General features: G+C 39.4%; 2 protein-coding genes across 4 annotated transcripts; both read right to left on the bottom strand.

Annotated features, from left to right (window-relative positions):
• Positions 1-1,872: 1,872 nt before the first annotated feature.
• rabgef1l (RAB guanine nucleotide exchange factor (GEF) 1, like) lies at positions 1,873-9,168 on the bottom strand. Its single transcript, XM_043259574.1, has 9 exons — positions 9,007-9,168; positions 7,903-8,082; positions 7,678-7,814; positions 6,823-6,983; positions 6,622-6,706; positions 5,595-5,727; positions 5,322-5,413; positions 4,636-4,892; positions 1,873-3,516 (listed from the first exon to the last, which is right to left on the bottom strand). The coding sequence occupies exons 2-9, from the start codon at positions 8,079-8,081 to the stop codon at positions 3,175-3,177; spliced, it is 1,386 nt and encodes a 461-aa protein (XP_043115509.1). The 5' UTR covers position 8,082; positions 9,007-9,168; the 3' UTR covers positions 1,873-3,174.
• Positions 9,169-10,646: 1,478 nt separating this feature from the next.
• On the bottom strand, positions 10,647-22,803 carry stx1a (syntaxin 1A (brain)). 3 transcript variants are annotated; one of them, XM_043259904.1, is made up of 12 exons: positions 22,689-22,803; positions 22,254-22,470; positions 21,460-21,899; positions 20,424-20,498; positions 19,422-19,521; positions 18,609-18,683; positions 18,192-18,274; positions 17,990-18,098; positions 16,373-16,446; positions 15,805-15,942; positions 13,397-13,507; positions 10,647-12,696 (listed from the first exon to the last, which is right to left on the bottom strand). In XM_043259904.1, the coding sequence occupies exons 4-12, from the start codon at positions 20,442-20,444 to the stop codon at positions 12,619-12,621; spliced, it is 789 nt and encodes a 262-aa protein (XP_043115839.1). In that variant the 5' UTR covers positions 20,445-20,498; positions 21,460-21,899; positions 22,254-22,470; positions 22,689-22,803; the 3' UTR covers positions 10,647-12,618. The 3 variants fall into 3 exon arrangements, with proteins under 3 accessions (XP_043115839.1, XP_043115838.1, XP_043115840.1); XM_043259903.1 differs by lacking the exon at positions 21,460-21,899; XM_043259905.1 differs by lacking the exons at positions 21,460-21,899; positions 22,254-22,470; positions 22,689-22,803 and adding an exon at positions 20,796-20,887.
• Between the last annotated feature and the right edge of the window lie 964 nt (positions 22,804-23,767).

Raw genomic sequence — 23,767 nt, 5'->3', positions numbered from 1 at the left:
CAAGGTTTTCGTCACGTGCCATTTAAGCTTCTCGTTGAGACTCTATGACAAATACACAGGTGTATTGAATATTCCACTCAACGTTATTTTTTAAAGAGGCATTATTCCATAAACAGTTCATTACTCATAAAATAAAATAAACATAAATCATCTAATCATATTTTATGTATTGTATGAAACACAAATCACAATGTAGGCTTTGGGTTGATGGGTTTCTGAGCACTTAAGTAATAAAATCAAGCAAAAAATATCACTGATTAATGCTTCACTTTCCTCTCAACGAAGTGAAAATGTACAAGAATACTAGTGTTTTTCACAAGTGGTTAATAGTAAAAGGTCTTGGCTTGCTGTCCTTAATAGAGGCTTGGACACTATTAGTTAATAGCAAGAACTGGACCTTAAAATAAAATGGAACCAAAAACTCACATTTAATTTTAAGGCAGCATCATCAGGAAGCTAGCGGATAGATTTGTAAGACTCAAAAATAACCCCAAAACAATGCATTTTGGAAAACAAAGACAGAAATTAAGATCGATATGTCCTGTTCTAAAGTCTTACGGGCTAAGGGTTATTTAAGGCAAAACAAGGACCTTTTTTTTTTAAACAGAGAATAATATTTAAATATTGTAGCCACTTACATTATGAGATCGACACCAGCTTCAGGTCCAGATTCAGATTCCTCACTTTGCCTTAGCGGGTACAGTATAGTACATGTCCGAGCATCTTTTTTTCCCAAACCGATGTCTGTGTTGGAACACGAGGCAGGTGCCAGCCAAGCAGCGTTTTCATGACTTAGTATACTATAATAAGGCCGGTCTCATTTAAATGCAGCTGGGTGTTACATCCTACAAAACGACCTGCCCAGGCACAGTCACATACTAAGGGAGTGTCCGGCTTGTGTGCATTGAGCTGGTGTGCGTTACGAATTAAGTAAAAGCAGAAATAAGAAATCTCTTGTGCTCTTACCTCACATGAGTTGGAATAAGTTGAGCAATTCATGACCTTGCATCCCTGACTTAAACGCCACTATCTTTAGAGTGAAAATTACTTAAGCCAACTCTTTACTACTACAATGAATGCTAACCTCTATTCCCATAGGACTGTTCTGGAAGTGACAGTCAGTATAATAGTATGCTCCGTTACTGAAGGTGTAGCTGGTGTCTACAAGAAATTCAGCTGTTAGTCCACACATTGAATGCATGAGAAAACGTGAGCTAGACAGGTGCGGCGTAAGAATGACTCGCCCTCATGACGATGGGATAATTGTCCAAAAGGTAAGACACTGTTAAACTCCTCACACGATTACATTAGAAATGTACTCTCTACATTACAGAAATCTTAATGTGACGAAAGGATGGAAAGCCGCTGCTCGTGGGTTTTACGGAGCGTAGTACTGGTTGCCCAGTTGTTGCTGACAAACATAGTAGAATTAACTAATATCCCTTGGGGTTTATGTCGTCGATCTCCTCCATTAGCCATGTTTCCGCGATGCAAAGCAAATTCGTTCTCTTGAAATCTTGATTAAATTGCATCAGTGCTGTAAGTTCAGACATCTTTTTAAGTGTTCAGGTGAGCAAGGGGAAGGTCAATTGCGAACCGTTCTTTCTCCTTTTCCTCTTCCTCTTCCTGTACGCTGTTTGTGGACAAAAAATTAATTTCAAGAGGAACATCACAAGGGCTCAATGCTTAGTAGATCCTCTCGGCTGTAGATCAATTTACTTATTAGTCCGTCGTTTCGTAAACTTCGGCTCGATCAACGACGCATTTTAGACTCTAAATCCAGACCAAAATAAAGGTTCACGCGCGCTTCTTCGGTCTGTCAGATATCAAAACCACACGTGCTCATTTAAAGTGGAAGAAATGAAACACCAGTGTTTTCTATTCCTTCATTAGATCGTTTTATTTATAACTTTTTAAATAGCATATTTCTGGCTTCATACCCAGATCATTCAGATAAATAAATGTGGTTACAGACGGTTCATAATGGGATACCACCACAGCAAAACTTTGCATGCATAACCAATATTTCCATAGGACAAAAGTGCGTTTAAAATAATTAACTCACTAAATGATAAAATCAGGGGTTTTTTTTATATTGTAACAGCATTTCTTGGAAGCTAAATATGCAAAAAATAAACATGATTCTAAATGTTTAAATAGTACCAGGTTTAGGATTCATGTAGATTCTTGTCATTTAAAAACACACGTGGGATTGAAGCTCATCTGTAGCATAACTACTGTTCATTACAGCATAACAATGACCAGGATCACTACACACCGGGTTCTGAGTGACTCAACTATACTATTAATAGGGCAGCGGTATAAATCTAACCCACACCGTGCTGCCCTTTTCTTAAGTTCTCAAATCAAAGGACCACTAATGCCAATAATAATATCCAGAAAACCTAAGGAAGCGGAGTTGAAACTTTACAAAGTTTCCGAAAAGTTGAGGAAAAACTCAAATAAATTATTTGTACTAATAAGTTACGTATTCTCATATATCAGTGAGTTGCATGAAGCAATAAAATCAGTGCAAGAACCAATACATTTAAACAATCTATAATTAATTCCCACGAAATATCGTCAAAATTCAGTCTTCTTGTCCAATTAAAAATAAACAGAACATTTTGAAAGGAGGTGAAGAAGAGAATCTATTTTATAATATGACAGCAAATCTCATCAAAACATTCCCAGGCCATATTTCACCCCAAAAGCAATTAAAACGATGCTTATTTTCGAGACTAATGACATTTTTCTTTTTCTTTTTTTTTGGCATTGCAACATCATTCTCAAAACAGCATAAAACATATCTCTTTTTCTTGGTAACTCTCATTGTCGGTAGTGATTCTCAGTAATGCAGCAGAGTTTTTAACATTCATATTTACAAATGAAATGCAGTACAGCCAACACCACCATGACGTAGAACTACTTTAAGCATTGTTTGTTTGTTTTTTCACAATACCACGAAAAATCATAATGATCCTAAAGCCAGAATTCAAAAGGTCCTCTTATTATTTGCTTTAATTTTGGAGTAAAATATAAACCTATGACTGCTGGTCAGCCGATAAAGAAGCGAAGTGTGAATGTATTCAGTGCCATCACAGCGACGGAGAGCATCACTCACCTGGAGACAGAAGAACTGCTGAATCAGTTTGTGTCCGGTAAAGACGGGAGCTATCCGTTGAACTTCTGCGGCTGTAAGGGAGGAGGCAGGCTGTCTCCGCCCACGTTGTCCGAGTCAATAGTGAACGGCGTAGAGGTGTGTGTCCGTACAGGAGGCCCTTCTAACATGCCCAGCACCGACAGCTCCTGGCCGTCGCTCCATTCGATGAGGTCCGTCTCCAGAGCGTCCTCCGCGCGGCGCCGCTCTCTGAAGCCGTTCTGCGAGCTGTGGCCGGACGAAGAGGCCTGGGGGCCCGGCGGAGACGACGCTCCGGACATGTACAGCTCAAAGTCTTCATGACTCAGGTTCAGCGACTGTGCGTCGAGCTTCTCGATGAAGGCCACGGCGCAGCACTGCAACAGGAACCAGTTCAGCCTGGTTAAACAGCCGGTCAAGATACGACGATTTCCTTGCTCCTTGTTGACGGTTAAATTAATAGCATGTCTAAATAATTAAAACCATGAAACTAAAAATTCGAGAAAGATTTCTGTGTTTTAGCATGTCTGATTATTTGAATGCATCCTTGCCGCTGTCTCCTCTGGCTTGCTTTGTTGGGGACACTTAACTTCTAGAGATTATCGTCGAATTGATTCCAGAGACCGTCTCTGCATTTAATAACAAATTGTTCACTCTCGTTATTATACATCCCTATCATTGTATTCTTCTACTTTATACTGTTTGATTGATTAAAGAACTTATTAATATTACAATTTATTCTTAAAGGTGCAGTACATAACTTTTTTGTGTTCAAAATTGGCAAAATCAGTCCGTGTTTTTGGCTTCACTACGGTACACCTATAATAAGTGACTATCTAGACTGGTTCTGGTAGGTAGCGCTGCGGAGGAGCACAGAACCTGAGTGATTCATCATAGACACAAACAGAGAGAAGTAGATCCGGCTACAATGTCCTTCCACAAGAAGCGCACAGTTCTGTTTATTAAGTGCCAGAGAGACAAAAGTTATGGACTGCAGCTTTTTTAAATGTTTTTTTCCCCCTTTAGAAATTCTGTAGCGTGCATTTAATTACTTTTAATTACTGTAAGTCGTTTACTGAAACGAGCTTTACGTTTTCAGATTAGAACATAAAATTATTGGAAGAAATGCTGTGTGATTTTTCATGAAAAAATAAGGTAGTGCATTCTACTGAACAACAGAAATACAGACACAGGTGATCAGAGTTGTTGGTAGCCTTGGTAAATATAAACAAGGAATCCATTATAAAAAAATCCAACCTTTCATTTGAGAATAATAATAATATTTTTCTCAAATACAAGTTGGACACAATTATTGGTACCTCTAGAAAATCTAACGAGAAAAAAATATACCTGAAATATATTCTCATCATACAATGGGAAGGTAATATGGTATGAATTTATGACCGCTCGTTTGAAACACTTCCCGGTCTTATAGTGAGTATTTCCCGTTGTGTTTGAGCAAGAACAGCCCACACACAGGGTAAGTGAATCCCTACCAGGTTAGTGAAGTAATAGCCGTCCTCTCCGCTCATCAGGCGGCTGGGGTTGCAGTAGCGGGTGATGTACTGGATGTTGGAGTGTAATCGAGGCGGGTTGGCCTTCAGCACGATGTAGACGAGAGTGGGCAGAAAGTCATCTGCTGAGGCGGCGGCTTTCTTACTGCCCTGCACGGCTGTCATGATGTGTTTACTGCTCCTGGTCACACACGCCAACTTCTCCTTGGGAACCTTTTTAGAGTCCAAGTCGATCAGGTCTTTCAAAATAATACACAAAACTTATTTTAATCACGATTAATCATTTGACATGCATGTATAGATAAACTTTTGCATATGGTTGCTTGGGTTACTTATAAACATATATAAACACAGTTATGATAGGAAATGGATGTAGCATGATGCTAACGTTAGCTCTAATGCAGCTGCAGACAGGTGCATTTTTTCTTCATAATGCACTTTGTCATAATATTTGACTTAAGGTGTCTAGAAAATATTTTGTTGTATTCTATACATACATGATATAGATATTTGAGATTATATATATAGAGAGAGAGATAGATTGCTGCAATAGCAACAATATTGTCTGTTTTATGAAGCACTAAGTTCACTATACATCTGCTCGGCTCAGCTGTGAGTGTATAATCACACACACACACACGCACACACACACACACACACGTCTATACCTGTTATGGCTCTCTCCACACTGTCTGATACTTTAGGGATCTGCTCATCTACAGGAGCACCCAGCATCTCAATAGACACCCAGTACAAAGACCTGAAAACACACACACACACACACACACACACACACACACACACACACACACACACACACACACACACACACACACACACACACACACACACACACACACACACACACACACACACACAAAGTGTTACACCGTTTTTATTCTTCACGTTTCAACCTGACCAACCAAACTCTTTCAGCACACCTGATTCTGTTCTGGACGGCCAGGTCTTTCTTCTCATCGTCTGTGCTGTCCGGGCAGAAGAGCTGCTTGTACAGACGGCCCATCACATACCGCTCCACCTCATCCATCACCGTCTCCATCACGTCTGGAGACCCTGACACACATTTACACATGACCGACAGAAACACGGCAAAATATCTGTTTTAAATGGGACAACTACTATAAATGTGACTATATAGCGCAGGCACAAACACCACCCCGCTGAGGAGACCATCACTGGCGTGGGTCAAGAGAGGAGCATGCATTTCATGTAGAAGAAGCCCCCGGCACATGCTATAGTCACAGCGACTGCTTCATGCATTTAGGGGCTATAAACACAAATAAAGTAAAAGCGTGCAGCGCAGCAGAAAGAAAATTAAGGCAGCAGTAATTGTGATTGAATGGTTTTGTCTCCTCCTCTTTCACACGCACTCTGTGTTTGTGACTGAGAGCACATTTAATAACTGGGAAAATTTGAAATGATACTTCATGACAAAAATGTAAAACGCAGATAATATGCCGCAAAAGGTTACCGACCGTTTTAGTTAGTTGTTTATTTAATTATGCACCCATTTCTTTGTTTTAACATCACATCAGCAACATGTCTGTAATCCTGGCAACGACTTCATTTCAATGCATCCTTTACAGTCAAATAGGGCTAGACATTTAAACAATCACCATACAAAAAAAACATGCAAGTAACAAAAATACTGTAGTACCAATAAAACTCATAAAAGACACTGTATTTGAAAATATACTTTCTGAGAACTAAACATCATCTAGATTCAAAACGTAAAATATATTCTTTTAAAATATGCTTTAGTTTCTCTCCTCCTTTCAGCCTTGATTGTTCTTGTATAAACACCCTGATCATATATATTTTTCAAAGCTCATTTATCACCGCTCACGATTCATTGCAAACGCATTAATTCCATTCATCTTATAAAACGAACGAACAGGTCTTTCTGATTTATTATTTACAGAAAACAACAAACTTTGCACGTTGTACCTTTCAGGTTGGTCTGCAGGTATTCTGACATGTTTTGATAAAAATCCTGCACAGACTCGGAGAAATCCTCACCTCCGGCAGCCACCTGCAGCGCAGACAGACAGAAAACATTTAGTTACTAAGACACTGTCGCACAATATTGCGATCCAAAACAAAAATTCAGCTTTTATTGTTTCCTGAAGCGTGCATGCCGGAAAACACCTTCTTGTGTGCGACGTTTTCAACGAAGGCGTGGCACTGTTTAAAAATGTCGTATCCGGGTCTCTGGAAGGTCTTGAGGAAGTCGATGAAGTGCTGCGTCACATGGTCCCGTTCTGCGCTGGGCTGTCGGCTGAGAGAGGAGCTCTTCGGAGCGCCGGCCTCTGCGTGAGAACAAGAGTCAGCCGCTCGTCACCTGTCTAAAGTCTGCTCAGAAAAGGCCGAAGCCGAACCATTAGCTATTATTAATGTGGTAATTGTGGAAAAAAAAGGCAAGCTAATCAAAATAAAGTGAGAAGAATAAATACCTTCCACTACTTTATTTCAAAAGGGAAAAGACGGATATTTGCTCTCGTTTTAAGCATAAACTTACTTTTGTTCAGATTGCTCAGAACACATTAGCATCCTAAGCAAATGATGCTCAGATATCCGTACTGAAAAACACTATGTAACATTTAATGGCGCAACTGTATGAATTTAAGACTTTCAACTCTGATTTAAGAGCTTTTTAGGGTTGAAAAAGACCCTCAAAAAACCTTAGGGATTGCACTCACAACTAAATACTGAGCATTACCAGAAAAAAAACAACCTTTAACCCTTCTATTACTATTCTTTTTATTTATTATGAAAAAAAATAACACTGCTGTTCCCTGTTCTTTTTCTATTCTTTCTACTTGTACTTTTTTATTGTATAAAATATTACTGCGTACAGCATATCATTGCTCTTATGTCGGTTTTGATTCCTTCCGGTGTATTTGTATTCCTTCTTTGTATAAAAGCGTGCGTCTAAACGATTAATGCACACACAGTGTATTCACAGCAGATGTGTTTCCTGAGTGCTGCGTCTCGCTGCCGTACCTCTCCTCGCCGGTGTTTTGGGAGCGGAGGTGAACAGTCTCTTGACCATGGGCACGCTGTGTGTTCTGGAGGACTCTGGTGGTGAGCGCGCTTCCTCGCGGCTGCTGGCGTACGCCGCCTCCTCCTCTCTCTGTAGCCTGACAGACACACAGCAGCACAGCGGCTGAGCACAGCAGAGCGGAAGAACGCAAAGGACGCAGCATCGCTCAAGGTCCGGTCTCTCACCTCTCGGCCAGCGCTCGGTCGTCCTCTATCTGCTTGGCTTTAGTGCACTGGTTCTGCTCTCGCCAGCATTTGGAGCAAAGGCCCTGCCAGACGGCGTTACCATAGAAACCGCATCCTCTCTTACACATCAGGTCAGACGGCTGGACGCCGATGCCCCTGCGCACCGCCGGAGCGTTCATCCTGCTCGGAAACAAACCCAAAAACTGACAAATCCCAGGCCGTTCATCACGGCGAACATTCAGCAGACCCACGATCAAACGATTACGTCGTCCAGAGGACAATACCATTTGTGAGCCTCAAGCACTAAACCAGATATCAGCGGCACGGGTGTCAAAAAAATCCATTTTTCTTTTATGCCAAAAAATGTGGATATTAAATAAGGATCATGTTCCATGAAGATATTTTGTACATTTTCTACCACGAACATATCAAAACATAAAGCTTGACTAGTCGTATGCATTGCTAAGAACTTCATCTGGACAACTTTTAATGCAATTTTCTCAATATTTAAGATTTTCAAATAGTTGCATCTATCGCCAAATATTGATGGAAAGATTATTTATTCATCTTTGTATAATTTATGTAGATTTGTATAATCTGTTTCCATCCATCCCACATGAAAAAAATTATATATATATATATATATATATATATATATATATATATATATATATATATATATATATATATATATTAAAAATATAGTGTTTTTTTTACCATTCTATAGAAAAGTGCATACTGTATATACTTCAGCATACTGTTGTATCAACTGTATTGAACTGATAAACTGTAATAATTAGTATAATACAACATTACCCTACAGTTGTAGAGAACTTAGTACAGTATTAGGTAAAGTCATTTATTTATATCACTACCACAACAACAAACTAATTCAATACATTACCATAGTATGATTCAAAAGCACTATAGTGGCACGGAATGTTATTGCTTTAATACCATCTCTACGGCATTAAACGAACTCACAGTGAAATAAATATCGCTGAATTAAGAGAAATATGAAGAGTGAGTGTACACGATGAACACACAAGTTCACGAGCAAGCTCTTCAAAGTGTGAATAACAATAAGGTTCTGTCTTAACTTACGTGTGGGACGCGTTTGAACAGATGTGAACACTGAAATCAGCTTTGGCTAGATCTGTCTTACACTCCCGACGAGCTTAAAAGACCACGAAAAAGCAGTTTCCGCTCGTCATTGATGTTTTGATCAGATTTATCTGTTGTTGACGGAAATCCCTTTACCACAGGAAGCGATCCCAGGGTATGTGACGATTTCCTGCCCGCCGCTCGTCAAAATAAAAGTCTAATATATAGAAGTGTTTTTTGGTTTTAATTCTTATTTTAGCACGCTGACTTTCTTTATTATTATTATTATTATTATTATTATTATTACAAATTATAGAACAAGGAACATGCAAGGACAACAACATTTAAATTAATCAAAACAATATTTTAAAGGAAATTAAATATGAAAAGCTAAGAAAATCTTAGTCTTTGTGCTTGTCAGTAAACAAGTAATTTACAGATTTTTACTTTGCTCTTTCTAGTTTTTTTCAACAGGTAGTGACTTATTAGTAGTTAAATTTACATTAGTTAAATTTACATTTGTAAAATAAAATAATAATAATAATAATAATAATAATAATAATAATAATAAATAATGGTAATTTGCTGGTAATCTTATTTTTGATTGTGGTGTCTGCATATAAAAAGTGGCCGTTTTCAAACAGCTGGGTGTTTCTAAGTCATGCAATCAAAATTATCCCCCTGCCTTAGCCCCACCCCTAAACCTACATCACTATGACAACAGCCAATCAGGTCACATGTTCCAAAAACGCCCCGATGTGGTAACTCCCATTACCTTGCTGCAGAGATATTTGCCCTACTTTGCAACGATATGTAAATAACTACAAAATTTGTCATGTCCAAATATCCACACTTCCAGTGTTATGAAGTGATTGACTCTCCCGTGTCGGGCAAAACTCATGATAAACACTTATGAACCTGGACGTCACTTTGGAGCAGGATCTGACCCCGGCTGCAGACTTGTAGCACCAGCAGTTTCAGGACAGCAGCTACAGGACCGGAAGTGGTTCTTACCAGAGTAGCGCCACCTTTGACTTTCAATTTTAACTCATTTTAACATCATTTCGTCATGACTATGTGCATAAAAATGTACAAACTGAACAATTCAAGTACTCTATAGCAAACAAACACTGAATCAATGTCAACAACTGATAATAAGTCACAGTTAATTGCATAAAATCACTTTTGCACCTGCAATTAATGTTGAAATTTTTAACATTTCAGCGAGTCACCATTATTGTGATCAGTGTTTGCTTAGCTGGGCTTTATATGGCTTTGTAGTTTAATGCTGGGTTTTCCCTGTAACTTGTAATAACTAATAACTTGTAATAAAACGAAGATCCCCTAAGGTCATGATATGATGACTGTATTCATCGTGAGACTATCACACTTGTATGAATTAAGAGGAAATACTAAAACTTGTTAAAAATTTTCAATTAATTAGACATCAAGAAACCCAACGATGGTGAAAATCATCATAATATTTCATGCCAAAATGCATGCTGGCTATTAACATTGCATTGCAGACGATCTGTTTCTCTGAATTAGTTGTCAGATGTCTAAATCTCTCTCTATATTTTTCCACAGTAACTTTGCATTTATGAAACAGAACATTTAACATCAGTACTGAAAGATCACACTTTTTAATATTATTCCTCTACTTTATTACAGCTTGACACCCTTTACAGAAAGCAGTCTGCTCCAACTTAGCGTCAAAACATCTTTCTTTATTAAAGCATTGCTTTTTGTCAGTCATCACAGATTTCAAAATAAGAGAATCCGTTTGCTTCAAAGAGCTTCACAATGACACACGAGGCACTTTGCTTTGTTCAGAGTAAAAAAAATAGCCGAAATAAAAGCTAGATCACACTGTGTGACCTCAGGTTTGATGATTCAACATGAAAGTCAGAACATCGGTTTTCTTTAGCAATGAAGCGAATGTCTCTCAGTCGTAAAATATATGATTTTTTCTCTGAGTATGCTTTCCACTGATGCATGGTTTGTTAGCATGGTTTGAAAATATTCAACCTCAGATGTATGGAGCAAGAAATGGATTTTATATTAGTGCCATGTATAACTAAATGACAACCATATGCATGTAATCAAAGTCAGATTCACCTTTGCCTGGACGGTTCTGCATTGAAGTTGGAAATACTGTGGTCTGAAAGCTGAGTGTTCATGAGGGCCTTGGCAAACACATGCCCTGGAAAAAGTTTAGATTCCCCTGATCTACATATGTGCATTTTAAGAGGTTGAGAAGGCAAAAATGGGACAATAGTAGCTTTAAAGAGGTCATATGATGTTTCTAAACAGAACATTTTGTGTCATGCAGTACAAAAAAAACATTACTGTCCACGTTTAGTACATTATTGTTTCTCCTCTATGCCCTGCCTTCCTGAAATGCATACATTTTTTACAAGGTGTGCTCTGACTGACCAGCTATTGAGTACGTTGTGATTGGCCAAATACGTTAAGCGTGTAACGGAAATGTTACGCCCCTTGTAACGTGATGCTGTGTCTCAGGACTCTGACACGAAAACAATAAAATCCATTTCAAATGATGCATTTGTTGCATCCAGTCGAGACATAACTACTGATTATAATACCGATATGAATGTACTGTCTTTTTAAACTTTGCATAAACATGACTATGTCTGGATTTGTGATCTGAGAAATGGCAAACAAGTACTACTCTATACCGCGCATAACTTGTGCATGAGTAGCACATTCTTTTAATTAAAAAAATACGTAACTTACTTAAAAGGTTGTGAGTCAGAAGCAGCAGACTGTTCTTGTAGAGTTAGAATCACTCTCTTAAAGTCTATAGACTGCTGTCAGGTTCAGGAATCAGTCCTCCGTGAATGTGCTGAACACACTCGAATATCTGTGTAAACACAACTTAACACTGATTTCTAGATGCATCCTATTTTGGAAGCACAAACTAAGTAGTTTCACTTTCATAATGAAACACAGCGTCTCCAGAACATGGCACCCGCGGCAACACTACACACAGAATAATAGCTCCGCCTTCTTTTTTGCGTAAACACTGGGGCGGAGTTATCGCTCCCACATATAGAATAGTGGGGGCGTGTTTAAGCGAGCCATTTTAGGAAGGCGTGGTCACTAACAGCTTGTAACACCCCACAGAGAAATGCAAACTTTGAAATTGCATCATATGACCTCTTTAAACCGTTTCAGCCTTTTTCATTGTCCTGTGTGTCTGTGGGCAAAAAAGCAATTTAATGTAAAAAGAAACTGGACCTGGAATGACATTTGAATAGCATATAGAACATAACGACGTTTTTTTGTTTAAGCGGTCACTTCTGAGGCTGTGTGAGGTGAACACCTTTAAGGACTGCCCACTGAATGCCTATAACATTCAATGCATCACTGCTAAAGACTTTTGATGACTGCAGTGCCACGCAGTTCTCAATAAAGAACTGATGTCTACTCTTCTGAGTCTCCAACAGTATATAAAATCCCAGCATATGAAGTCTGCGACTTTTTGTTTTTTTTAAAAAAATGTACTGAATCTGTCGGCTACAACACAAATTCTACAGCATGCAAACAGATAGTCCCGAGTTCCTGTCTGTCTGAAACAGAGTGTCTTGGTTAGCTCAATCCAATGGCTAGAGAGATGATGAGGATGAGAAGACAGACGGACACACAACCGCCTATCAGGATCAACTTCTGTGGGTGATATGGACAGAAAATGATCAATCAATTCATGAAATCAGTGCTAAGTTTTACAAACCTCAACAACTAGGTTTCGCTCACCCGGAAATTAAATTCCTCCTGTTACAAACCCTACAGTACAGTGGAGTTCAGTTGTGCCGCGAGAAACCAATCATTTGGATAAATTACACCTATTTTAGCTGAATGCAACTGTTTGAAAATGTATTTGTTTCAGCTTTTGTCTTCTCCAGATGTCACCCGATGGACTGAAGTGGTGTGGTTTGTACTCTCGTTCTGACACACCCGTTCATAGACAGCCAGTGACAGATTATTACATTTCTTCAAATCTGGTAAAGAAGCAATCTCATCTACATTTTGGATACCCTAAGAGTATTTTCATTTTTGGGTGAACTACTTACTGGTGGCTAATTTTTTATCAATGAATTCGCCACTTTAATGTTTGAGAAAACAATCTGACCCATCAGCACTAGATCAATGTCAAGACATGAGCTCCTGCAGGACGGACAGCAGGCACCGGCATATCCTTCACTCACCCTTTGCGCTTTACTCTTGGTGTTTAGCTTGCTCAATGTAATCCACTGTATGATCCACATTATACTCTATATAGTCTATCATATCTCCCTGACCAGAGCAGGAGACGAACGGCACCACAGAAAGAGGAAGGGGATTTCATTATAATGGATTTGTTGCTCACCGTCCTGCTAGTCTTCTGGACTTTGATAGCTGCTTTGGTTTCCTCTTTGGCCTTTTCCACGTATTCCTGAGCACTGCAGACATTCTTCTCTATATTGTTTATTAACTCTCCCTGAAAGAAAACAAACAGCTTACCAAACACTATTTACAGAAAGTGACCATTTCTTTCGTTGTTTTCATTTAGAATATGTTGGGTAGCACACTGTGATAAGTCTATTTAGACATTTACATCTGAATCTATCACCAATTATGGCCAATCGTGGGGTGGAACCAGTTCTATCAAACCTTTCTTATGGCTCTTTTCCACCAAGCGGGTCGGTACAGTAAGATTCGCTACAGAACACCCTTGTGTTTCCACTGCCATCGGTACCCTTACTTAATAGGCGTGATGTATGAGGGATCGTAGGGATCAACAATAAAGAGTGACAACAATCATTCTTAGAGAAAAATGGTATCTGTGAGGATTTCCAATCAGGATTTAGACCATGCTATAGTACTGAGAGTTACTAATGACCTGCTTCTATCATCTGATCGTGGTTGTATCTCTTCATTAGTGCTATTGGATCTGAGGTGATGAGTAACTTCTTAACACTAAATTCTGAAAAAACTGAGGTGCTAATTATCAGGCCTAAAAACCCCACATATAATAATCTAGAACACAGTCTATCACTTGATGGCTGCTCTGTTAATTCTTCTTCATCAGTTAGGAACCTAGGTGTGCTCTTTGATAGCAATCTGTCCTTCGAAAACCATGCTTCTAGCATCAATAAAACTGAGCTTTCCATCTCAAAAAAATATATCCAAATTATGACCTATGCTCTCAACGTCAAAATGTTAAATCATGGGTTTATGACCTTGAGTTTAGACTATTGCTTTATTGTGTGGTTGTTCTGCACGCTTGATAAACAAACTCCAGCTGTTCTAAAACGCAGCGGGTTAATATGGTCATACTTCCTAGTTCTAAGGACGTATGACCATATTAGCCCAGTTCTGTCAACACTGCACTGGCTCCCCATCAAACATCGGATAGATTTTAAAATCTTGTTAATTACTTATAAGGCCCTGAATGCTTTATCTCCTCAATACTTAAGCAAGCTTTTATCACATTAGTCCTGCATGTCTGCTGTGTTCTCAAAACTCTGGTTTGATAATACCTAGAATATCAAAATCGACGGCTGGTTTCAGATCCTTTTCCTATTTAGCACCCAAACTCTGGAACAATCTCCCTAACACTGTTTTGGGAAGCAGACACAATCTGTCAGTTTAAATCTAGATTCAAGACACATCACTTTAGCCTGGCTTAGACATAAATTACTAATACGCTTCTATTATTCAAATCCCCAACTAATAAAGAATTTGTTAGGCTGCATTAATTAGATTAGCCGGAAACAGGAACATTCCCCATAACACACAATGTTCTCATTACATTGTAAAAAGAAAGGTATCTTCTCAGTTCGTATCCAGATCAGATGGTGGATCAGCACCAAGAGATGACCTTTAAGTTCGGAGACCAGGACGCCTAGATGAGCCCCGTGGACAGATCACCGGAACCAGAAGTGCACACACACACACACACACAATCCGAATTGTGACTTAATTTTGGACCTAAAGTTAAAGCCTTTTTGTTGTTGTTATTGACCTCCCAAACACCACAGGTCTGAGCTGGAGGGGAGCGATCATCTGGCCCTGATACAGACCCCGATCCAGAGTCCAGCACAAAAGCACCCCTGTGCCTTAGTCTGCTGCAGATGAAGGGCCAATGCATGCTGAGACAAAGGAACCGTCGTCAGGAAGAGAGACGGAGCCGAGGATCGCCCCGGAGTCAGAGCGTGATCCATCTGAGCAAGTGCAAGAGTCGGCAGCTGAGCATGTGACAGTGGATGAAGCAAAAGTGTTTGGAAAAAATACTACCTAGGGTGTTTGGGTCATGATCTGGTGTGTATGGGAAGCGCACAACATCCCAAAAGTGCCATAAAATCCCACCCAACCTCCCCCTCCTGCCTTTAGCATTGTGTGTGAGTGATCCTCGTTTTCGCCTTCACCTCAGAGTCATCAGCCCTTTCTCCACCATCACTTCTCCCTCTCTCGGCTCCACCCCGAGTCATATACTCATTTATTTAAAAAAAATCCCTTCAATCTCTCAGCTGTCCTCAGTGTGAAAAGATGGATCTTAACATCAAACAGTCACTGTTGCAAAGAGCTCGAATGTGCAGAAGATGTCTAACCTATAAATCCTTGTTGATTCTGAGTTGAGATAAGAGTTGACTGACTGATTTAACCTGGTTTGACTACGTCCTGTAAAAATACACATCCACTGGTCACTTCCTGGATTTGGTGTTCCACATTGTTCTGATAGCTGCCATGTTTAAATCACTTGCTCTCTAAAAGTGAAGCCATTTCTGCTCTCACCTGGCTCTCCACCAGGATGGCCATGTCCACGAACATATCATGCAGCTCACGGATGCTGTTCTCCAGTTTGATGATTTCATTGTGTCGCGTCTCAATCTCATTCATGGCCTGTTCACTGATGGTGCACTCCATGATCATCTGAAGTAAACATTACAGGTATTAGAAAGCGAGAATTAGTTGCCATAAAGCTTCCATCCAGTAAAACTTTTGCTCTCATGATGATCTGGTAAGGACTGGACAAATAGTCTAGGAGGAGTTTAAATAAGTTTAATAGTAAGTTTTGAAATTAAAATGGTTGACAGAAATAAGGTATAGTTTATATTCTGTGTTACTCAAGGAATAAAAATAATTATTCCATGTTCTGTCTGAACACTGAATTCTGATTGGCTGGCAGGTATGCATTAAAATGCTTAATACACAAGTAGCTCCAAGTCAGTTTAATCACCGATCCATATTAATGTGCTGCTTTAATTGACCAACAAAGACACACAGACGGAGAGAGAGAGAGGTCATGTCGTCATTTCTTTACAGAATGCTAATTTTTGCTGTACCGAAAAAATCCACTCACCCCTGAAGTGAAGATAGAAGGGTTGTTACTTTCTAACATGGTCTCCAGCTCCTCATTTGTTGTATTTCTTCCCGCTTCAAAGAAGCAAAAAACACAACAACAACATTTTAACATCTCTCCAGTGTTATAGCCCAGGGTAGCATGGGTTAAAAATGCATCTCTGATGTAAAATGACACAAATATACATTGCATACTTGATCTATGCATACATTTCAATATCGGGTGACTTGCTAAACCCGAGAGGAGTGTGTTGTTCTTGTGTCACGTCTATGATGCGGGGTTGATGAGTAAGATAGGCACACATACATACATAGTAATAGCTCTTTATAAACATTATTCTCTCAATTAGCACTTAGCATATATTAATGCCTTATTCTGCATGATCCCATACAACAACTATCTTGCTACCCACATGCAGCACATTAGGTGTTGTTTGAGGGAGAAGTTAATAGTGAAAATGTGCTTTCTAGTGTTAAGTGTTACCATGCTTTTTCATCTCTGATGAAATGTTTCTCTAAAGGTCTCCTGCACTTCACTAGCCTGAAACAGTGAGGTAACAAGCACCATTGTTCCTGACGGTCTGTAATTAGTGGCTCATTGAGTTAATAATGAAGTGTGTGGAGTGATGACACACTGTGATCTGTATGTATCGTGACTCAGACTTCATCGAAGCTACATTTTAGACATTCTACATTGTACTACATTTCCCTGGTAGCTAGTAACAGATTGCAAAGACTAGCAGCCTTACACCCAAGCTGGCAGACGGACGGGGGTCATCTGTTCTTCCCTGTGAAAAGGTTTTAACATGTGCTTTATAAGTATTACTAAGTAGTCATAAGTAGCATGGGTGTACTGCAGAAATAACCAATAACACACTGCAGGGGGAAAAATTCTATACTTTTGTTCATTATTGTCAAAAATCATTAGAATATTAAGTAAAGATCATTTTTCCGTGAAGATACTTTGTAAATGTCATACTGTAAATGTATCAAAACTTAATTATTTGGACGACTTTAAAGGTACCATAGAATGAATTGATATAGTATTTTAAATTGTTCTCTAGAAGGTATGTGGCTTACGTTAGGGCATAAAATCTCCAGAAACGGTTTTTACATGCCCATTTAAAACCCTAGGATTTGTCTTTAGAATGAAAGAGACATGAATAATAATGTTGATTAGCTGTTTCACAATGCGTTATTTTATCAGAACAGGTTCTTTTCTTTCTGTGTCTTTCTGAATGCAGACATCAACCCATCCCTTCACTTCACAGCCTGGAACAAATCGTTGATTTCCATGTCCTGCCGTTTTTTCAGCTGTACTACTTTTCTTCATGCCACCTGCGGATCCTCTGAAGGTTCAGCTGCTCTAGAACACGAGCGTGTGTGTGTTACGGGTGTATTGATCCTCACGGCCAGGTTCACGATCAGATTTGCTGGTCTTTCAGTGGTCTTTTTTATTCAGGAGGAAACATTGGTGTCTGAGGCTCACGGTATGTCTTTTCAATCTACAGGACCCTTATTATTTTACTATACCAAAGTAAATATAGTTTTGCACTCTGTGGCACCTTTAATTTTAATCTGGTACTGGTTCCTGTTAGCGGTGTGTGTGTTTACTCACTGATCTCCAGCTGTCTCTGTATCCGTCCTTTACAGCGCTCCCTGTAATCTGACTGCGTTGCATTATATTCTGTCATCACCTCCACAAATTTCCGTGACAGGGTGGAGTACTGAAAAACAGACACCTCTTACATTAAAGTACACTCAACAACATATCCATCATCCGTCGGTGGGTAACAGTTTGTGATAGAGTCACCGGTCACCTGTGTTTTCCGTATCCTCAGATGAGCCGAGGGTCTGTTTGGACGGTTTAAAGCCTCTTCCTGCTCTATGGTCTGCTGTATATCTAAAGAAAGTCATCACTGGGGTTAATTGATATGGTTTTTAAATTAGCTGCTGCATTTTGAACCAGCTAAAGCCTGAGTGCTCATTTCATGCAGTTTTATTTTCACTAGATCACATTTCATACACATTCTGCTGACTATTTATAAAGCTTTAAGAGATCTCGCTACAATCCATCATAGACTTTGCAATAGCACAATTTCAGCCAGCTAATACATCAGAAGATCTGGTGTAAACTGAACTGAACTGAAGCAAGCCGTTCTGTAGGACACTGACGGAGAACCAGTGGAACATGTAACTAGCTGCAACGTGTGTTCACCTTTTAGCGCTGGACTCACTTTTTAACTGGGAGCGCTCTTTAATAGCCAACTTCTTGATGTCTGTCATCAGCTCCTCCAAATCCGCTTTTGTTTCTGTTACACAGTTGAAGAGAGAGACAGAGCATGTGTAGATGAACATCTCTAGATACTGGAATACCTCTGTATGCCGTGTCTTTAGCATATTCACAATACACATTATTTCTCCAACTTCTAGGAATAAGACGTCCTTCATTTAGCAATTTTCGGTCATTTGTTAACTTTGTTAATGTTAGTTAATGAAAATACATTCGTTCACAGTGCGTTAGCTTAACTAATGCATAAGCAAATGTTAAACTTAACTTTAAGATGAATGTTTTGCATGTACATTTATAGCACTATTCTATTATATTACCTTTGCATCAAGTTACAACAAAAAATAGTCTTCGCTAATGTGAGGGGGTTTCTAATGCAGCATCTATGGGGTATTTTTGACATTATTCTGCCGTTATCAGGATCCCGATTTTCTTCCTGTTATTGAAAGTCACGAAAACACTATCCTAGAGTTCTTCTTTTGCTATATGATCAAACGCGAACGCAAAGAATACGTTTGTGGCGCTCTCCCATTCACCGTTCTTCAAGTTCTCTTTAACAACTTCGGCTGCTGAGAAACCCGGAAAAACTGTGAAAAAAGGTCCATTGACTGTAGAATTGATTTTAAATTCCTGCTGCTGGTTTGAATGGGCTAGTTCCTGTATATCCGTCTGACTTACTATGTTCATGTATGCTAATGCTAATAGGTCTGTAATCTTTTTCAGGTTGCATTCATGACGGTTTTATGTGTAGCTCTCTTACTCTCGTCTGGGTTTGGAGAGGCCAGGATGGCACTGTGGTTTATTTTCACTTCTTCTACTTTCTCTGCCAGAGAGTCAATGAACCCTTGGGTCTCCTCTACCTGAGAGAGAAGAGGGAGATCAGAACGGATCAAATACATGTTCATCAACAAATTTGTTGTTCTTTCACACATCTCTGTAGGGATCGACCGGACTCAAATACATTCACACACCGATCGTTGATTCACAATTAAATGGATTAAGAGTCACAACAATATAGAGTTTTACAAAAATGTAATTATATTTACCAATGCGTTTCCATATTTCGAATCTTTGTTTTCCTATGCATGTTGAATGCTGACTTATATACAGTACGTATCGTGCATGTTCACATATATCTTATACAACAGGATAAAAGAATAAATCAGTGTCACTTGATCAATAGTGCATGTTTACAGACAAGTTGTTTACATACATTACTTTTTTCTTTTATATCAATTCATATTTCATTAATTTATTATTATTAATTTATTCACGTTTAATCATTTATATTTTTCCATTTAATCATAGCAATTTATTATTAAATCCATTTATATGCTCATTTATTTATTAATTGATTATTCATGTATATTGTATTAGTCATTGTTTTTTATATTCTTTTTCACAGTTTGTAGTCTAATGTCTGTGTGGTTTCAAGGGCTGCTTGTCTTCATGAATCAGAGATACAAGGGGATGTTCATGGAAACCCAAGGTTTATGGGACGTTTGTTTGGATAAAACCATACTTGTTTAAAAAAGTCTGAAAATTGAAACATCCGCAACTAATACTATTCAATAAATTATTTTCAATGAACGTTTTATCATCACTTTGTCTCTGTTAATAGAGTTTTAGGTATTCTGGTTACCAGACAGGACTTCCTATTACTGATATTTTGTGAGGGGATCTGGCATCCGGGGCTGGATCTTAATTTTCTGTCATGGAGGCATGATCTAACAGTAAACAAAAATCAATGTTAATCTCAAACCTGCTCAAAGAACTCATCCATGAAACCTTTTTCAATGCTGACAGCCACCTCGTTCACCTCTTCTGGCTCTTTCCCCTGAAGAACAGAAATACAACCGTTTTTAGACATTTCTTTGTCATTAATTGTAATAATATATTGTAATAATTGCATGAACAGCTGTAATGTGATTTCAAATTCATTTATTTGGCAAACGCTTTTATCCAACTTGACTTCAAGAAAAGTGCATTCAGGTTATTTGTTAGTGCCCATACAATCATTAGGGCCAAACCAAGCAGCAATGTCAACAGCAAAACACCGTCTACTGATATGAACTGATATTTTGGTTTGCAAATAGTCTTGTGATCTAGTAATCAAATTAACTCTTTCACTCACCAGCCAATTTGGCTACGAAATGTTTAAGTTATTGGCTGTTTTGTGTGTGTGTGTGTGAGAGTGAGTGTGTGTGTGTGTGTGTGTGTGTGTGTGTGTGTGTGTGTGTGTGTGTGTGTGTGTGTGTGTGTGTGTGTGTGTGTGTGTGTGTGTGTGTGTGTGTGTGTGTGTGTGTGTGTGTGTGTGTGTGTGTGTGTGTGTGTGAGTGTGTGTGTGTGTGTGTGTGTGTGTGTGTGTGTGAGAGTGAGTGTGTGTGTGTGTGGAGGGTGTGAGAGTGTGTGTGTGTGTGTGTGTGTGTGTGTGTGTGTGTGTGTGTGAGAGAGAGATGAGAGAGAGAGAGAGAGTGTGTGTGTGTGTGTGTGTGTGTGTGAGAGGTGTGTGTGTGTGTGTGTGTGTGTGTGTGTGTGTGTGTGAGAGAGAGAGAGAGAGAGAGAGAGAGAGTGTGTGTGTGTGTGTGTGTGTGTGTGTGTGTGAGAGAAGAGAGAGAGAGAATGTGTGTGTGTGAGAGAGTGTGTGTGTGTGTGTGTGTGTGTGTGTGAGAGAGAGAGAGATAGAAAGAGAGTGTGTGTGTGTGTGTGTGTGTGAGAGATATATATATATAGAGAGAGAGAGAGAGAGAGAGAGAGAGAGAGAGAGAGAGAGAGAGATTGATTTCCCGTGTACCGACCTTTGCCCGTGTTTGTATTTTTGCTCTCTCTTTGCCGTTTTGGATACTGTTTGCTGATCGTCTGACCCTCACTCGCTCTTTGGATTATTCCTGTGATGTTGCAACAATCATCTAATAGCTTTATTTAAGTCATTTTAAAAGCATTGCACAAGCTAAATGCTGATTTAAATGCAGCTTCTGTCTTTTAAACTTCTCTATCTTTGTCCCTATCACACACTCTTAGTATTGACAGAGATCAGAATCCGTCTTCAGAAGTTATTTATTGTCTGTGTGTACTGGAAGCTCGTGACTCTAAAACTAATTTCTTGCATGCGCAAGCGCTCTTTCTGATTCAGATTCAGAAATGAGAGCGTAGCATCAGTGTCTGACAGCAGCGGCTGATTCCTTCTCCCATCAGGACCGGTTCGTGTGGGTTAGCAGGGGATGAGTTTATGCGTTTCCTGTCAAAAATAAGTGGATAGTGAGAGCGGAGCAGTGGGTAGATGAAGTGAAAGCCCACGACCAGGACAGAATCCCTCTCATGTGCTCTGTTTGTCCACTGATAGTGAGGACAGGCTGGTTAATAATTACTGTGCTCAACTCATCCCTCAGCATAGAGAATCAGCTCAAATATCATTCACCATGTAAAAGATCCAGTAGATCACATCTGCTCAGTTAACTTCGGATCAATCAGTGTTCTGCTCTATGGTCCATCAGCAAATCAGAGCGATTAGAGAAGCGATTAAACATAAATAGATGCATTCTTATCTGTCCTTCCTGGAGCATATAAAGTTGGGGCTGACTTGAATACTCACATGCTTGAGCTCTTGTGTGCGGTCCTTCATGTTCGAGAGTCGTGTCTGAAGGTCGCGTCCGTGGCGCGCGCGCTCAGATCATCTTCACTCCTCGAGCGCTTCTCCTTTATTTCTTGGTTCAGAAAACACACGAACTCTCAGGAATCAGGACACGCCTTGATCTCCGAGGTGTTGCGACGCGTCATAGCGGCAGTGATGAGGAAAAGAGGTCGACAAACTGTTTAGAGAGAGAGAGTAGAATTCAATCACAAATTATTAGTCATAGCGCATATACTAACAATGATCAAATAAATAAAAAACGACCGATGCAAAAATGCACGACTGTACAAATGCCAACTTGCATCCAATGCACGCTTTTTTAAACCAATGCATCGTATGAAGTTGTGCGTCTGGCATTTGGGTCGTGATGAAATCCAGCTGCGTTACAGCACCCACCTGAAAAAAGAAGTGAGGGAAGAGTTGCAATACGATTCAGAGAGGCTCCAACGAGAGGATAAACCAAACGCCCGCGTGAACACTTGAGCTATGCCACAGAGGACCTGCTGGAAAGCACTGGAGCAAGAAGTGTGTCAGTCAGCTGGGAGCGAGCCAATATAAACTCACTAAAACAAGCATTGCTTTGGGCAGGAATAAAAATGAAAGCATTGCTGGCAGTGCCAAATAATAAAATCAATCAATAAATAATGACAACAGCCACGTCATCACAATAGCATCAAAGTAGATGCTCAAATGTCAGCCTCAGTTGCAAGCAAATAAGAATATTTTACATACTATTTACTGTACTGTACAACGATCAGCATTAAATCAGCTGCTTCTCCATTAACATCCAGGGCCTCGTTTAGAATCATCCAAAATTTGATTGTATTATCATTTCTCAAATACGCGTACGAGTCATTCATAGAATGAACATTCACCCAGAAGAGGCATGTGCTGGTCTTCTTTAGATGTGCAGGCTATAAATCACAAGTGACCGAATGCTTACAGCTCCTAAATAATGTCATTAGCACATAAAAGACCCCCAGCCATCATCCAAATGCTTACATTTAGAAGAGGGAGCTGCAAGAATAGCATGCATTTCCCAAATCCTGTTCAGCCAACCTCTGGGTCTGGAGATAGCACTTTCAGCTGCAGCTTAGCATAGATCATTGAATCTGATTAGACCGTTAGCATCTTGCTCAAAAATGACCAGAGTTTCCGTTTTTTTTCCTATTTAAAACTTGACTTGTCTGGAATGCTTGGGTAAGGTCCATACTGCATACTGCACTCATAATTAATCTACTTACAGCTCACACTAAATAGTATCTTTAGCAGTAGGCAAAGTGTGTGGCAGATATTTATACTGAAGTACGGCAATATATTTTAAAACTGTATGCAACTAATTTAATGGCAAGAGTCATATGCCCTCAGATACCCAATAAACACTATTACTAATAAGTGTACTTGAACAGAAATCACAGGAGAAACACAGAAGGAGATTATTTAGCACTTTCTACAGAAGAGCAGGAGACATTGAC

The sequence above is a fragment of the Puntigrus tetrazona genome, chromosome 15 (genome assembly GCF_018831695.1).
Source record: "Puntigrus tetrazona isolate hp1 chromosome 15, ASM1883169v1, whole genome shotgun sequence".
NCBI lineage: Eukaryota > Metazoa > Chordata > Actinopteri > Cypriniformes > Cyprinidae > Puntigrus > Puntigrus tetrazona.
Note: the sequence above shows the minus strand (reverse complement) of the source record. Positions and strands in the feature narration are given on the sequence as shown.

Excerpts from the sequence above, each read along its gene's own strand:
- rabgef1l (XM_043259574.1), bottom strand. The coding sequence starts at position 8,081 with ATGAACGCTCCGGCGGTGCGCAGGGGCATCGGCGTCCAGCCGTCTGAC. Across the intron at positions 7,815-7,902 it reads GACCGAGCGCTGGCCGAGAG|GCTACAGAGAGAGGAGGAGG; the intron begins GTGAGAGACCGG and ends TGTGTCTGTCAG. Across the intron at positions 5,728-6,621 it reads CCTGCAGACCAACCTGAAAG|GGTCTCCAGACGTGATGGAG; the intron begins GTACAACGTGCA and ends AATGTGTGTCAG.
- stx1a (XM_043259903.1), bottom strand. The coding sequence starts at position 22,283 with ATGAAGGACCGCACACAAGAGCTCAAGCAT. Across the intron at positions 18,275-18,608 it reads AGAGCGCTCCCAGTTAAAAA|ATATACAGCAGACCATAGAG; the intron begins GTGAGTCCAGCG and ends GACTTTCTTTAG. Across the intron at positions 15,943-16,372 it reads CTTCTATCTTCACTTCAGGG|ATGATCATGGAGTGCACCAT; the intron begins GTGAGTGGATTT and ends TGTTTACTTCAG.